Below are 15,232 nucleotides of genomic sequence, written 5' to 3'. Positions count from 1 at the left end.
CAGCTGCCTCAACCATTCAACTGGCAGCAGTTGTGAGGTCTATGAACCATTTGGCACATTTAGGAAGAGCCTTAAATGAGGCATAACCTTATGCTGACCTTTAGCCCAAGGCTAAATCCTGCTCTGGATGCATCACACATCCCTACATGAGCTCCCCTCCCGGGGATGTGACAGCGACCCAGCTATGGCCAGGGGCAATCCCACATACTCACCCTAATTTGCTCTGTGAGCTTTAAAAAAGCAAATTATTTTTGTGAAACAAAGGAGGGTTACACGAAGCAGCTGCCTGTTTCCAGGCCTGAGTAACTAGGGCAAAGTTTGACCCGTTTCAAAATAGCGTTAATATTTTTAATGACCCATAAGCCCATTTTTAGAACAAAGCAAGGACTTTCTCCTTTCTGCCTTAGTTTCAGGAAAAGCCTGAGCCTCCTCCTTTGCCAGCTGAAAAATGTAGCAGTGGAATAGTCACCCCATGGACTGATGTCACCACACAATGCTGCAGTCACTGGATGTAAACACAGCTTTCAAGGCAATGAGGTTTTGTTGTATAAATAGAATAAATACATTTATTAAAGGCAGCTTTTTCTAGTAAAAAAAAAACTTGAAGCATTTCACTGTCTCAATTTCTCACTTGCAATGTCAACCAGCCTGGCAAAGAGCCAGGAAATCCTCTAGGAATAGGTGAATGTCTGTGGGATACAGGGAATGATTCTGAGCTGTGGATGGGTGGCAGCAGAAGGCAGCTGATCCCACAGAGATCCACTTGGATCCATGGACGCTTCCAGATTCTTGCAGAGAAGCTCAGGAAGAGTTCATCCCATCAGTGACACATCACATTCTGAGCAGGGCTCAGCAGCACAGGGATCCTTGCTGGACCCAGGCTGTACCTCCCAGGTGATGCTTTCTGTGCTTCCATCATTTGCATTCCCTCCTCCTGCTCTCAGGATGTGCAGGGAAGGCTCCGGGGTGTGGACGTGTGTGCAATTCCCAACGCTCAGGGAGTCAGGGCTGACACGTCTGTCACACGCTCCGCCAGACAAAGCTGAGAATGGCACCACATTCCCTGCAAGTTTTCCCTCTGGTTTATCCAAGGATCTGAGGACCTTCATTAAACACGGCACCGATCAAATGAGCTTCACCCATTTTCTGCCCCCTCTATCCCAAAACGCCCATCACGATCACACCGGATCAGCCACTCCGTTATCCCAGCGTGCCTCCGAACTGTTAATCATTGCCATGGGAAATCCTACACTCATCTGCACAAATTAGAATGTAATTTGTGTATCTAAACATCACAGCTCGGCTCACCCGCTCCGCCTGAGGAGCCGGGATACTGCCGGCACCCGGCAGTGAGCTCACACGGAATTACGGCTCCGGAGGAAAGGGCGAATCACTCCCCTCAAATAACGGGAAATGGCTGGATAAAATCTGATTTCCTAGTGGCAGTGGCAGTGGCAGTGGGTGAAGCGACACATCACAGGCAGGCTGAAGGTGGAGGAGCCCCTTGCTGGGTGCAGCCCACCTGTGGGACCAGCTCGGGCTCCAGTGGGAAGCAGCAGCAGCTGCTGGAGGATCCAGGCGCCTCTGGAGGGAAGCGAAGCCTTGCAGGAAGGCACCACAGAACTTCCTCCTGCCCTCAGCCCGCTCCGCTCCCCGCAGCGCTGCCCCGGCTCCCCCGGCACCGGGGGCTCTGAGGGGATGGGTTCAAAATGGGCCCTGGCTGGAGGGTGACTCGACAACTGAATCCTACGGCTTCCAGAAACGGGGAAAACCCTCTAGACGGGTGGCGAGCCAGGGTGGCCTTGTGGCTGTGCCTGCGGAAGGTGGGGTCAGCGGGATCCCTGCTCCTGGATGAGGCGGGGTGGGGTCAGCGGGATCCCCGCTCCGAGGTGGGGCGGTGGCCGAGGTGACATCCCCGTCAGGGGCTGAGGGGACAGCAGGGCCAGGGTGTGAGGGCAAGCCGGAGGAGAGCCGGGGCAGCCCGAAGGCTCCCCAGGGAGCTGACGGGGCTGTCCGGCCGCGGGTGAGCCAGGGGGTCCCGCTGCAGCCCAGCCGAGGGCGGTGACCAGCCCGAGCCGGGGACCGCTCCCCTCAGGAGGCCCCGGAACGAGGGGCGCCCATCCCTCACCCCCGACCGCCCTCACCCCGGCGGGGCGGGACGGGCGGACCCCAGACCCCTCAGGGACAGCGCAGGGGGTGTCCCACACACCCGAGTGTCCCCTCAGCACCGGGCAACCCCCAGCCCCGCCCGAGCCCTCCGCCCGCGTCCTCCCGCCGCAGCCCCGCCCCGGCGCGGCCCGCGGCCGCCTCAGGCCCGGCATTGTCCGCGCTGCCCCCGCTCCCCCCCGGTTCTGCCGCCGCCGCCCTACCCCAGCTGCTCCTGTCCCGGCGGTTCCGGGCCATGGCGGCGGCTGCGGGAGGCTCCGTGCGCGCTCCGAGCCGCGCTGCGTCTGGCGGGGCTGCGGCGGCGGCGGCGGCGGCGCGGGGCGGGCGGGGGAGCCGGCGGCAGCAGCGGCAGCAGCAGCAGCATCCCCGCCCGCCGCTCGGCGCGGCGGCACGGCACGGCACGGCACGGCACGGCACGGCACGGCACGGCTCGGCACGGCACGGCACGGCTCGGTCCGCCGGGACACCCGCCCACGGCACCCGCGGGGCCGGCCCCGGGCACCGCTGCTCGGGCGCGCACGGCCGGGCGGGCCCCGCGGGGTCGGTGCTGAGTGCCCAGCCCCTCAGCGCAGACAGGAGCATCCAACATCCAGGTTAGCCCTGCCAGGGCACTGGGATCATACCCACACCTGGAGTATCCAAAGCTGGGGCACTGGATGCACTTGTAGGCACCCAGACTCTGGAGATGTCCGCCCCAGGGACATCCAGGACTTGTGCTGAGTGCTGGGAGCACTCGGGTTTGAAATCACCACAGGGTCCCCAGGCCATGTTCCCCAGTTCCACCTGTGCTGGCAGCATCCACAGGCAGCAGGGGACACTCACTGTGACCATGCAGATGTGGCACAGAAGATGCAGTGTAAGGGCTGGACTCGGACACTTCTGAGGTGGATTTAAGTGCAGCACAGTTGATGACATAGTATTTCAGGATGGTCTGAGTGGGAAGGGGCCTTTAAAGGTAATTTCATTTCACCCTTATGGGCAGGGACGCCTTCCATTAGCCCAGGTTGCTCCAAGCCCCAATGTCCCACCTGGCCTTGGACACTTCCAGGGATTTGAGGCAGCCACAGCTGCTCTGGGCACCCTGTGCCAGGGCCTCTCCATCCTCACAGCCAGGATTCCTTCCCAATATCTTAACCCAGATGAAGCCATTCCCTGTGTCCTGTCCCTCCACCCCTTGTCCCCAGTCCCTCTCCAGCTCTCCTGGAGCCCCTTCAGGCTCTGAGCTATCCCTGGATCCTTCTCCTCTCCAGGTGAGCACCCCCAGCTCTCCCAGCCTGGCTCCAGAGCAGAGGGGCTCCAACCCTCAGAGCATTTCTGCTCCAGCAGCTCTCCATCCTTCTCATGCTGGGGGCAGCACTGCAGGTGGGTTCTGTCACAAAAGCAGAGTAGAGGGGAATAATCCCCTCCCTCAACCTCCTGCCCACCCTTCTGGGCACGCAGCCTGTGCTGTGTTTGTCTTTCTGGGCTCCACAGGGAGCCTGCCCACTCCATGAGGACCAGCACAGGAGTGAACACACTTGTCCTCAGCTACTGTTTACCCACACTTGTGATGCCAACAAACTGCTGGAATCGACCTGACTCTGAAGCCACAGCCCAGTGCTGCTCTTTGGAAGACACGTGGCACAGCACGCAAAGATCAGCTGATTAAACTGGAAATGTGGTGGTCACCAGAGGGACAAAATCTGGCAGCATGGGAAGGGAGCTGAGCCCAGGCTGGATCTGCAAGAGGTGATTTTGGGAGAGTGCTGATCATTTCTGCACTCTGGCCCACAGCAGTGACCATCCAGCTTTGTTGGATTCACAGGAGCCAGCAGGATCTGCTCTTCATTCCTGACAGCAGGAAGAACACTCAAAAACGAACCAATTTCCAGTTCCAGGCGTCTGATGTGTACCAAAGCCATGTGTTGTTGTGCTCCCATTGATATGCTGATACTTAATTCCTGAGTGCCTCCTCCAGCACTCAGTGACTGCCTCCCGTTGGCCTCTTCCCTGTGTTTACAGCATCAGGAGGAAACATGTAATTTTGGCTCTCTGTGCTGGCTCTCTCACGTGGCACACAGCTGAATCCTGCCCACCCCTGCTGGGCACTGCGACCACGAGGAGCTCACTTGGCTTTCCAGAACCTGCATTAGGATTTTTATAAATAATCCCTGAGATTGCACGTGCCTGTTGCTGCTTCAGTGCAGCAGGGAAGAGCCAGGTGTTGTGAGAAGGGATTTCTGGTGCTGGACACTGTCAGAGGGGTTCAGATAGGTTGTAAGAGGAGGTTAAAAGAAAAGCAGCTGGGAAATGGACAGAGGAGGGGGGAAAAAAAAGAGGATGGAAAAGGAAATTTGTTAATTTGAAAGTCTAATAAAACTGAGATGGGCTCAGGTAGTTTTTCCTCATTCCCTTTGAGAATTGCTGCTAAGGTCAAGCTTGTACTGCCCCATTTACTGGCATTTTCTCCTTTTCTCTTGCCATTACAGCACGTGGTATCCCAGTCAAAGAGGAGTGGAGAGGTTTGATCCTGTGCTGTGCTGGGAGGATTGTCTGCATGAACTCCCAAGGCCTTTTCCTGCATTATTTCCTACGATTCCCAAGTCAGGGGGATGATCTTTTGTCCAGAGAGTGACTCAGCATTTGTTCATTTTCATCCATCCCTTCCCTTCACCAATTCATCCTTCTTTTCTTTTCCAAACAGCCCTCTTAGGAAGCATCTTTACATTCTTGCTGCCCAAGTTGCCAGATCACCAAGAGCTGATTTTACATCAGATGTGCTGAAGGGTCATGGACTGGAAGGATTCTTGAGGAACAACGATGCTGAATGGAGGAAAGGCAAAAAGAGAAAATATGGGAGCGCACAGCTGGTGTTCAACACCGCGACATCCAGCGCAGAAAAGGCCCCAGAACTCAGAGAAAAACCTGGATTTGAATCCATCCTGCATTCTGCTGGCAGGAGCCGTTTCATAATTTACCTTGATTCGAGTGTCCCACTTACCCAGGCAGCATTTCCAGTTGCTTTTCATATCCCTGGCCCTTCGCAAACAGAAACCGGGCGCGTTGTGCAACGCTTATGTAAGAGGTGCCAAAGGGACTCTGCCAAGGCTCTGCTCTTGCTCAGGTGGCACCATGGGCTCGCTGGGACTTGCTGCTGAGGTGTTCTCCTGAGCCCCTGGGTGACAGATCTGTTCTTGCAGTGGTTATCCGAGGTTTGGGATGCGCTCGTTTCCTCCCCGCAGTTTTTGTTATCACTTCTGCCTTTCTCAGGCTTTGCTCTTTCACTGCTTCTGCTAAATTGCATGGGAAAGTCAAAGGGATCTAGATGTCAAATATGTCTGAAGAGCATTGCAAGGGGATGTCTCCCTGGTGATTACAGTGCCTGGCAGGGATTCCTCATCACTGGTTTCATTTCTAGGGTTAAGAGGCCTCAATTCCTTGGAAATACCAAAAACAGATAAAAGAGAATCAGCTTTTCCTCTGGTCCTGAAGCTAAAACCTTCCTAACATCTTTCTGTTGGGTTGGGTTTTTTTTTTTCTTCCTGAAATATTTTAAGTGAAGCAGATCTTTGTTGCTTAGGAAATCCTGCTATTCCTGCAGCTCCCATTTCTCACCCCAAAATGTGCTCTGACCGCCTACATTTACATGGGCTTTGCAGCCAAAGGAATTATCTTTGCTGCTTCTGTAAACACCATTGCACACTAGGGCTGCTAGAAATACTAGAAGGTATTTCACTGTGGAGGAGACAGAATTCCAGCAGTTAATTAAATGACTTGTTTAATCAATCAGTGTGGAGGTTCTTCCTTCTGGAAGATGCTCTGTAAACTAAAGGAGCTACTTAAGAATAAAAAAAACCCCATGGAGATAAAAGAATCATCAGGCCTGGTTTTACCTTGGTGGCTGCTATTGCACCATCCTCTTATTTCTCTTTATTAGGAAAAGGTTCTTTCCCCAGAGCCTGGTGGGGCTCCCCAGGGAATGATCATGTTCCCAAGGCTGCCAGAGCTCCAGGAGCTCTCAGGGTGGGGTGGTTGTGCAGGACCAGGAATTGAACTGGATGATCCTCAGGGTGATTCCATGATTCTATAATTTAGAGGTCAGCAAGGCAGAGGATCTCTCCTAAGCCAAACTTCCCATCTATTTCCAATACTGTTTTTAATTTGTCCCCTCTCTCCTGCACAGATGGACACTACTGACAACATCCTTCCTCACCAGCCTCTTTTTGTTTGCAACGTGGCTTTAGCGAGCCCAAGCCAAAATCTGTGTGTGCCAAGCTTGTTTCTAGGATTTCCCCCTGAAGATACACCTCAGCCAGGAAAAGGCTTCCAGCTCCTCTTGGCAGAACCGACCAAATCCACCTGCCTGGATGATTCAGCAGGATACTTGCAAAATGTTCCAGCCAGGTTTGTGCACCTGGGAACGGGGGAAGCAGCCGGGTTTGCAGGCAGTGCTCTGAATTTCCCTTTTTAATGCTGTTTTTCATGGAAATGGCCACATTTTCCTGCATCCTTGTGCTCAGCAGTTGCTGTCTGGTCTCACCTCTGCCCTCCCTGTTCGTGCTCCTAGGAGGGAAGGGCATCCAGCTGGTTTCCTTCCTTTCAATGCAAAGAGCACAATCAGCTGCAAAGTCTCCTGAGATGCATCTACGTAAATGGGGTGACACAAATATAATGTATAGCCACAGTGCCCCTCTTCCTTCCGTGAAAAACAAATCCTTGCACACAGAACTGGGCTGTGTCTTGTTTAATTCTCCTGCTCCTGCAAGGGACAAAAGGCTTTTCTCTCCCTTTTGTGTCTTTTCTCTCTTCCCAGAGCATCTCAGCACAACCCTGGGAGAGATCCTGAGTCCACAGCAGACTGATGGTTCCTTGAGCAAGTGAATTCCCAAGCTGGACATAGGAAACATCCAACAGGCCTGGATGGCCTCTCCTTCTCTTGTCCTCTTCTCTTGCTGTGTTCTCTCCATCCATCTTGTCAGGACTTCTCTCTCTTTCTGCTCTTCATTTTCTTCCAGGCATTTTTTGTACTTGTCATTGTCCCCCGAAGGGCCATTCCAGCAGCAAGAAGTCATTCAGGATCCCACAAAAATCTTTTCTATCCCTCTTATTCTACATTCTGATAGGACAGCAGGTGAAGCAGCATGAACAGCACTGAAAGCTGCCAAAGTGATGCCAAGAAGCTTTAGGAGCTTTTCAGTACCCTGAACTGGGCTCAGGGGTGGAAAGCTGCCCACAGAAAAACTGGGAATGGCTCCACTGCAGCCCCTTCACTTGTGGCCTTGGGTGAAACAAGTGTGTGTTCCACTGGGGAGGAAAACCAGCCTGAAAAACACAAACCACAAACTTTAAAAAAAATAAAAATCTAATCATAGGGAAGGTGCTGCAGCAGTTATGAATGCCTTCCATGTGAGTTTGTTAGACTATGTAAAATTAAAGATATTTTAGCAGTGAGATAAAAAACTAGGGCTGAAGTATTTTCACTGCTTTTAAAACCACCTTTATTATCTTGTTCAGTTAGAAATTTGTACAGCTCTGCATCCACCATTACCTGGTGAACCTAGATGTCTTGTTAAAATAACTGTGGCTGCTCTTCCTCCTCAGACTACAGCACAAACAGATCACATTCTCCAAACCCACGTAATGCCTTATGTAAAACCACTTAACATTCCTTTTAAGGCTGGGACCCATTCAGATGGAAGATGCTGCATAAAAGCACATTCCTGAACACGCTGGAGCAGAAAAGCAGCGTGGTCTGGGGTGGAAAATGCAGTGTGTGCTCAGGAGTACAGGCCTGGCAGGGCACAGGGTCCATGTCTTGCACTGAAAACTCTGCACAACTCATTAGAATCATTAATTAAATCATTAAGGTTGGAAAAGCCCTCTAAGACCATTGAGCCCAGCCCTTAATCCAGCACTGCCATGGTCATCACTGATCCCTGTCCCCAAGTGCCACATCCACACTGCTCTTAAAACCCTCCAGGGATGGGGACCCCACCACTGCTCTGGGCAAACAATGCCACCCTTTCCCTGAAGAATTCAACCTCAACCTCTCCTGGCACAATTTCTGGCAGTTTCCTCATGTTCCTAATCATGAAATGGTAACAATAATACAGTCCCAGTGCTGCTTTTATCTATGGACACCTCCCAGATGTGCTTCCAGCAGGGACTGAGAGCCAGCTGGGAAAGGTGAATCAAAGCTCAGAACACAAGATGAGCTCTGAGAACTCACTCTCCACCACTGGCAAGATGGGATGAGAAACTGCACCTCCAGGTGGGAAGTGAAACTTAACCCAGCAAGGACTAAACACAGCAGCTTGTGCAGTGACTTGCAGCCCCTTGGATCTGAGAGGTGTTCTAGGAGGCCAAGTCTTAATGCAAAATGAAGTGGAAAATGAAATGTCCTTTTTGTTGTGCTGTCATCCGAGGGCTTGTCAGGAGCAGCAAGTCAGCAGAGTGAAAAGCAGTGTCCAAAGCCTCAGCTGAGGAAGGGGAAAGAAAAAGGACACAAACAGCTCCCTATCGGGAGCACAGGAAGCTGATTTATGAGGGGAGAGGTAACTGCTTTGTTAAAAATCACTTGAGGAAATACAGCTCTCTGAAGGGTAAATAGCTTCTTGTTTGTTGGGGGTTCAGGAAAACGTAGGTATTTATGTTGGAAAGGACGTACAGGATGCAGAAGGCTTGGAGAGTACAAGGGGAAATTAAAGGGGAATCTCTTTGAGTGAGCAGCCCTGAGCTCTCCTGTTTCTGGGAAGTGGGGCAGGTTACATTTTGCAGCCCAAATGAGTCCCAAATAAATCCCAATAAACCCAAAGGCCACTATGCAATTCCCAGGAGTCTGCACAGGAGTTGCCTTTGAGTTTAACCTAAAGCACCACAGATCCTAATGAATTCTGCTATGGAGCCTGTGGTTTGAAGGAAAATCTTATGTAATCCACACCACTCTGTCAGGAACTACACGTGGGATTTCTAAATGCAAGAGCAAGTTCAAAGCCCAGGCTCCATTTTAAACAGATGATCAGTGCCTGGCTACATTATCATTGGACTATATTGGACCTGCCTGGGCTGTGTGGCTGCCAAAGAAGCAGAATCTGTTCTGAAATAACCAATCCTGGACACCAGAGACTCCTACATCTGGCATCCATTTGAATTTTTTTCTACCTAACCTCTGCAGACGTATTTCCTGCGCTATGTGGTAGCTTTTACACTTAGAAAATCACACCTCCTTTTAGACCCTAATGATTCTCTGTGCAGCAAGTGCTACTGCAAATTCCAGCATTCCTCTACCCCCTATCCCCACCTCTGGGGCTTCTTAAATTGTTCAGAGACCATGGGTGAGCTCTGCCCAGAATTTCAGCTGCTTGGCTGAAAATAATTTGGAAAGGCAGCTATAAATGCTTTCCACTTTGCAGTTTCACAGAAGCTTTTTATGACTTAGGGAGCCCAGGGAGACAAGTCCCAGCAAGTCCAAGGTAATTCTGGTGTGACTTTCATTGCACTGGCTGCCCACAAAGCTAAATGCCATGGTACCTGATTAGCCCATGAGAAGGATTACACGATGTGGCTGCAAGGCTGCAATCCAGATCAGTCCTACATCCTCCTCGTCTTCCTCCTCCTTTTCCTTCTGCTCTCCAGCTTCTCTGGAAGTATCCCAGCCTCTGGTGTGAAAGATGGAAAGCTCAGCCTGGTGTTTGGTGTTAAGCATATATATGGATATAAATATAGATAAAATATAGGAGGTGTAGCCAAACTGGGGGCTTTCTTCTTGCCTCAAACCAAGGCTGAAAGCCCTGCCTGTCCCTGCACTTCTCCCTCCACAATGAAGACCTGTTGGAACAGGGTCAGAAGAGGCACCAAAGATGCTCTGAGAGCTGGAATCCCTCTGCTCCAGGCTGGGAGAGGTGGGGTGTTCATCTGGATGGAGGGACAGGACACAGGGAATGACTTTAAGATGGGAGAGGGAAGATTTAAGTTGAATATTGGGAAGAAATTCTTGGCTGTGAGGGTGAGGCCCTGACACAGAGCAGTTGTGGCTATCCCTGCATCCCTGAAAGCGTCCCAGGCCACGCTGGACGGGGCTTGGAGTACCCTGGGACAGTGGAAGGTGTCCCTGCCATGGAGTGGGGTGGAATGAGATGGGATTTAATTTCCAACCCAAACCACTCTGGGATGGGGCAGCCGCAGGGCCGCGGGGCGGGCAGCGCGCTCCAACAGCCGCACGGCAGCGGTTCCCGGAGCGGGGCCGAGCTCGGAGCGGGGCTGGGCCGGGCTCGGAGCGGGCGGGGGAGCGGGGCCGGGCCGGGAGCGGGGCCGAGCCGGGAGCGGGGCCGAGCCGGGAGCGGGGCCCGCGTTGGCCGCGCCGGGGCGCTGCGGCGGCGCGCAGGCACTGCCGGCCCGTCCCGTCCCGAGCCGAGCGAACCCGGCCCGGCTCGGCCGCGGAAGGAGAACGAGAAGGAGGAGGAGGAGAAGGAGGAGGAGGAAAAGGAGGAGGCGGCCGCGGTGCTCCCCCTCCTTCCCTCCCTCCCTCCCCGGCGGGACAAAGGGCTGCGGCGCGCAGGTAGGAGCCGGCCCGGCCTGGCCGCCCCGGCGGACGGGCCGCAGCGCCGGCGGCACCGCAGCTCCTTCCCCGCCCGGCCTCGCTCCTCACCCGCACCGGCGCTTCCTGCTTGCCCCGGGGAGCCCCGGGAGCCGCGGAGGGCGCGGCCGCCCGCCCGCCTTTGTGTGGGCCGGCCGGAGCCCCCCTGAGCCGCCGTTGCCGCCGCAGGAGCCATGGGCCGGGGGCCGCCGCGTTAGGAGCATCCCGGGGCCGGCGGGGACGCGGCGCTGGACATGGAGCCGGCGGCGCGGGCCAGCGGGGATATCCTGAGGCGGAACCCGCAGCAGGACTACGAGCTGATCCAGCGGGTGGGGAGCGGCACCTACGGCGACGTGTACAAGGTGAGCGGCGGGGGGGCCGCCTCGGGCAGAGCCGGAGGGTTCCCCTTGTAGGGGAAAGGATTGGCTGTGAGGGAGGTGAGGCCTGAGAGAAGCTGACCCTGGATCCCTGGAAGTGTGCAAGGCTTGGATCACCCTGGGGTGGAGGAGCGTGTTCCTGCCCGTGGCGAGTGGTTTGGCTGAATGAGATCTTTAGGGCTCCTTCCAGCCCAGACCATTGTGGGATCTGTGCTTGCAGCACTCTCTCTCTCGCTGCCCTTCCTGGAGGTTTGAATTGCTGAATATCGCAGGCGGTGCTCCCCGCGTTACTGCCCCAGGAGATAGAGGATATCTCTTGGCTGTACCTGTTTGCAGTTAAAGCACCTGATTAAAAGGGTGCCACTTTATCCCCGAGGTTAATAATAGCCCGTGAAAGCAGAAGCAGATTAAAGCTCTTCAGGAGCTGGAACGGAGCTGCAGCACAGGGTTAGGGCAGCACAAGTAGATGCTCTTGGAATGGTGCATACAAAGAGTGACCCCTGTCCATGGCAGGGATTTGGAACTGGGTGATCTTCTAGATCCCTTCCGAGCCAAATCATTCTGGGATTCTGCAAATTGGTGCTCACATCAGCACCACCACAGGCATGGGGGACAGGAGGTGTAGGCAGTGGTGTGTTCTCATATGAGCCCTGTCCTCAAACATCAGGGATGTTCCTCAAACATCAGGGATGTTCCTCATACCTCAGCAGCTTTTAGGGCTGCGTGAATTATTAAGAAAGCCTGAAAGTTTTCAACCTGCGCTTGGCAATGTGCATGTTCAGCTGCACGGGCAGGGAGGCTGTGGGGTGTTTTCCTTTGTAGTGCTGTTGAGTGTGTTTAAAATAGACCTGACACAGCCAGGCGTGCAAGGGAAGGTGTGTTACTGTGCCACATGAAAGGCAGCAGTAATTGCTCCTGCTGGGGGAGGGCTCTTTGCTAATGCTCAAATTGAAGTTTTATAGATGGATCCTGTTCCCACCACCCCTTTGAAATGGTTACTTATGACCTCAGGGAGTTATTTTTAAAAGTTTTCATGGTGCATATTTACCTTCTTCCTCTTTTTTTTTTTTTTCTCCTACAGTGCTGTGCACACATCAGTCAACTTCTTTCCTAGGGATTCTAGCACTAAATCCTTTAAAAGAACATTTCAGCTGTCACAAATCTGGAACTTGGCATACCTTGAGCCGCTTTGTTTGTGTGTGCCTGCCCAGTGCAGGGCAGCATGACAAGAAATAACCAGGCAGCACGACAAGAAATAACTAGTTGCGTTGCAGGGAAGTGTTTTTGTGTCATCTCTTTGTGGAAAAAGAAATATTCTGCTTCTGATTATCCTGGTAATTAGTGGAGAGCTGTGCTGACATGTCATCCAGCTTCCGCTTCCGGAGCTGGGTTGGATGCATGGCTCTGCTCTGTGCCCTGTAAACACATCCATCCCCTTTAAACAAAAAAACCACAGCTCTCTGTCCCCCTCCTCCACTCTTTGGGTTGTGAAAAATGCGCCTTCGACTCCTGAAAGGCTTTCAGATAAGGAGCAAACCCAAACTTTCTCCTCGTGCAGCCTGGCTAATTTAAATCAAAGTTTTTTTGGCAGCCGTTGCAGGCGTTGTTATGAGTCCCAAACAAGTATAAAGTTAATGAGTTTAAAGTAGTTTGAGAGGCTGCATTTGTTTCTAGGTCATTGGTTTGCTCTTTGTTTTTGTAAAGGCCTGCAACAGGAACTGTATCAAGGGAATACTGAATCAGATGGCACTGCCTCTTATGACAAATATGCACAAGCAAACTTATTTTTTAAAGGCATTGATGTTATGATAATTTTACAAGTAAGGTAAACCTTTTATTCTTGAAAGGACTTAGCATATAAACATTGTACTTTTATTTTTCTGGTAAGTCTCAGTGCAGATGGCACATCTTGTGCTCGCTGAGGGCTGTCGGAAGTGTTTATAAAATGCATTTATTAGTGAATACCCAAGTGTTCTTATGTTGCACAGCTCGGGAAAGGTTTGCTAGAGAGTGCTCTTAAATTAAAATGGAATTTTCCCCTCACCTCTTCAAGTGGTTTCTCTGCTCCTTCACTAATCATGAGTCACCAGCGTCTCCAGCACGGTTGTTTTTGGGATGTCTGAGCCAGGCAGCCTCTCTGACTGTGGGACATCTCCCTCTGCCTCAGATGCTTTTTGGTGGTGGTGGTGGTTAATGCTTTAAATTCTTCTTGGGGCATTTGGTAGCTTTTAGAGTAATTGGCTCTTTTTTGGATGGTGAAGGTGGAGGTTAAGCAAATATTTCTCTTTACTATTAGGTTACAGAAGAATATTTAAGGCTTTTCAAAATCCTCCTGCCCACTTTGCTTTTTGTTACTACCATGAAAGCTTTAAACAAATAAAGCTTTTTTTTTTTTTTCTTAGTGTTTGTGGGGTTTATTTCTCTTGTCTGTCACATGGCACACAATGGTTGATTGTAGGATTGCTCCTAAGTACTGGATTGTTGATGTTGTTTTAATATTTTTTTTCCCCAAAATGCATTTCAGGGCTGGGGAGAAACCATCTGTAAATAAACTCTTGTCTATTCACAGCCTGTGTAAATAGATCCAAGTTTGGGTCTAGCAGTCTTGGAAGTAATTTCCATTACAATCCTGACTTGTTAGTTGTGTCATCTGTGGTGGGAAAGCTTTTTTCCTTTTTAATAGAGGTTATTAATGATACATTGGAATGATTTATCCATCACAACATTGCACCAAGATATCTTGAATTACTGACTTGTGAAAGAGGTTGAAATAACAAAGATGAGAACTGGAACTAAGTAATATGCTGTTTTAGAAAATAGTATTTTTATGTCCCCAGTGTCTCTCAAATCTAATCTGGCTTTCCTGGAAAGGTCTTCCCACTGTGGTCATAAAAATAAAAGTCTCAAAGCAGTGTTTAAAAATGACAATTTTGTTCTGTTTGTGTTCAGAAATTCTGAAATGCATCTGTTTCATGCTGAAATTGATGTGTTTGTGTGGTTAATGAGGAAACACACATTTGACTGGGGTCTTGGAGCAGAAAATTCAAAAAAGAAACTGTGAATGGAATTTAACCTCCAGCACGAGGAAGTGGCTGGTCAGATCCATCCCAGGTGAATTCCCAGTGTGGTTAGATGTTCCCCAGGATGGCTTTTCACACCAGCATGACCTGGGAGTGAACCTGCAGCTTTTCAGTGGGGCTTTGTAGTCCTCATTTGTTTAAGGCTGGTTTGATAACAGGGTCACACCATCAGCTGTGTAATCACACGTTCCTGCAGCCCATGGTATTTTCTGGAACTGCTTGGAATAGCATAAGACTGGCCTGTTTTGCTTAACTTGTGGAATTTGGTTGCATCAGAACATCCAGTCATTTGCTTATGTGTAATTGTGGATCTTGGTGTCCTCAAAGGACTTTGGAAAACACGAGTTGGATTTGGGGGATGATTTGCTGCTGCTCGTCCTTCCTGACATTTCCTGTGTGGATTTTTTTATTGGACTGTTTATTAATGGCTCTGAAGAGGTTTTATTGGAGAGATTTAGGGGAAATATCCAAGGCCAGGTTGGATGAGGCTTGGAGCAGCCTGGGGCAGTGGAAGGTGAAGTGGAAATGGGGCAGAATGGGATGGGATTTAAAGTCCCTTCCATCTAAACCATTCCCAGGGCTGAGCTTTTTGTGTTTTTCAACCCAAGTGCCCCAAACAGAGTTTTAACTGATCCTTGCTTCTGCAGAGGGGAACAAAAGGGTGGTTGATGTAGATGGCTGTAAATTCATCCCTGGTGAATGCTGTTGTTTGGCAGCTGAGCTGGGAGCCCGTGGATGTGCCGGGACGTCTGTGCTCCCCGATGATCAAACATGACCTTGTGCAGCAATTCTAAAGCTGGCTTGTTTGGGCTTTTCCAAGCAGGATTGTGAGCAGGGCCACAGTGGCTTGCTTGAAAAGTAAGCACAAGGGACAAGGAATGCACCGAGTTCATGGCAGAAACTGCCTGTAAACAAGAGCATTTTTATCAAATGTCATGAAAATTTCATTCTTTTCTGGAGTCACCTGCTCAGTTTCTCTTCTCTTGAGGTTACTGTCATTATTTTTTAATCTTCTGCACCAAATAAAGGCATCAACTTAAAAGAAACCTGCAGTG

At 51.3% G+C, this 15,232-nt stretch overlaps 2 protein-coding genes across 4 annotated transcripts in view; one reads left to right on the top strand and one right to left on the bottom strand.

Annotated features, from left to right (window-relative positions):
* The window catches only part of ATL1 (atlastin GTPase 1), a 28,932-nt gene extending 26,463 nt beyond the window's left edge, over positions 1 to 2,469 (bottom strand). For both annotated transcript variants that reach the window (XM_033061753.1, XM_033061754.1), the window contains exon 1: positions 2,370 to 2,469. In XM_033061753.1, coding sequence (XP_032917644.1) covers positions 2,370 to 2,403 — 34 coding nt within the window. In that variant the 5' untranslated portion in view covers positions 2,404 to 2,469. The remainder of the gene's footprint in view (positions 1 to 2,369) is intronic.
* An 8,074-nt stretch (positions 2,470 to 10,543) lies between these two features.
* MAP4K5 (mitogen-activated protein kinase kinase kinase kinase 5) overlaps positions 10,544 to 15,232 on the top strand; it is a 55,094-nt gene continuing 50,405 nt past the window's right edge. For both annotated transcript variants that reach the window (XM_033062552.2, XM_033062551.2), the window contains exons 1-2: positions 10,544 to 10,702; positions 10,910 to 11,082. In XM_033062552.2, coding sequence (XP_032918443.1) covers positions 10,975 to 11,082 — 108 coding nt within the window. In that variant the 5' untranslated portion in view covers positions 10,544 to 10,702; positions 10,910 to 10,974. The remainder of the gene's footprint in view (positions 10,703 to 10,909; positions 11,083 to 15,232) is intronic.

Source organism: Catharus ustulatus, chromosome 6 (assembly GCF_009819885.2).
Source record: "Catharus ustulatus isolate bCatUst1 chromosome 6, bCatUst1.pri.v2, whole genome shotgun sequence".
NCBI lineage: Eukaryota > Metazoa > Chordata > Aves > Passeriformes > Turdidae > Catharus > Catharus ustulatus.
Note: the sequence above shows the minus strand (reverse complement) of the source record. Positions and strands in the feature narration are given on the sequence as shown.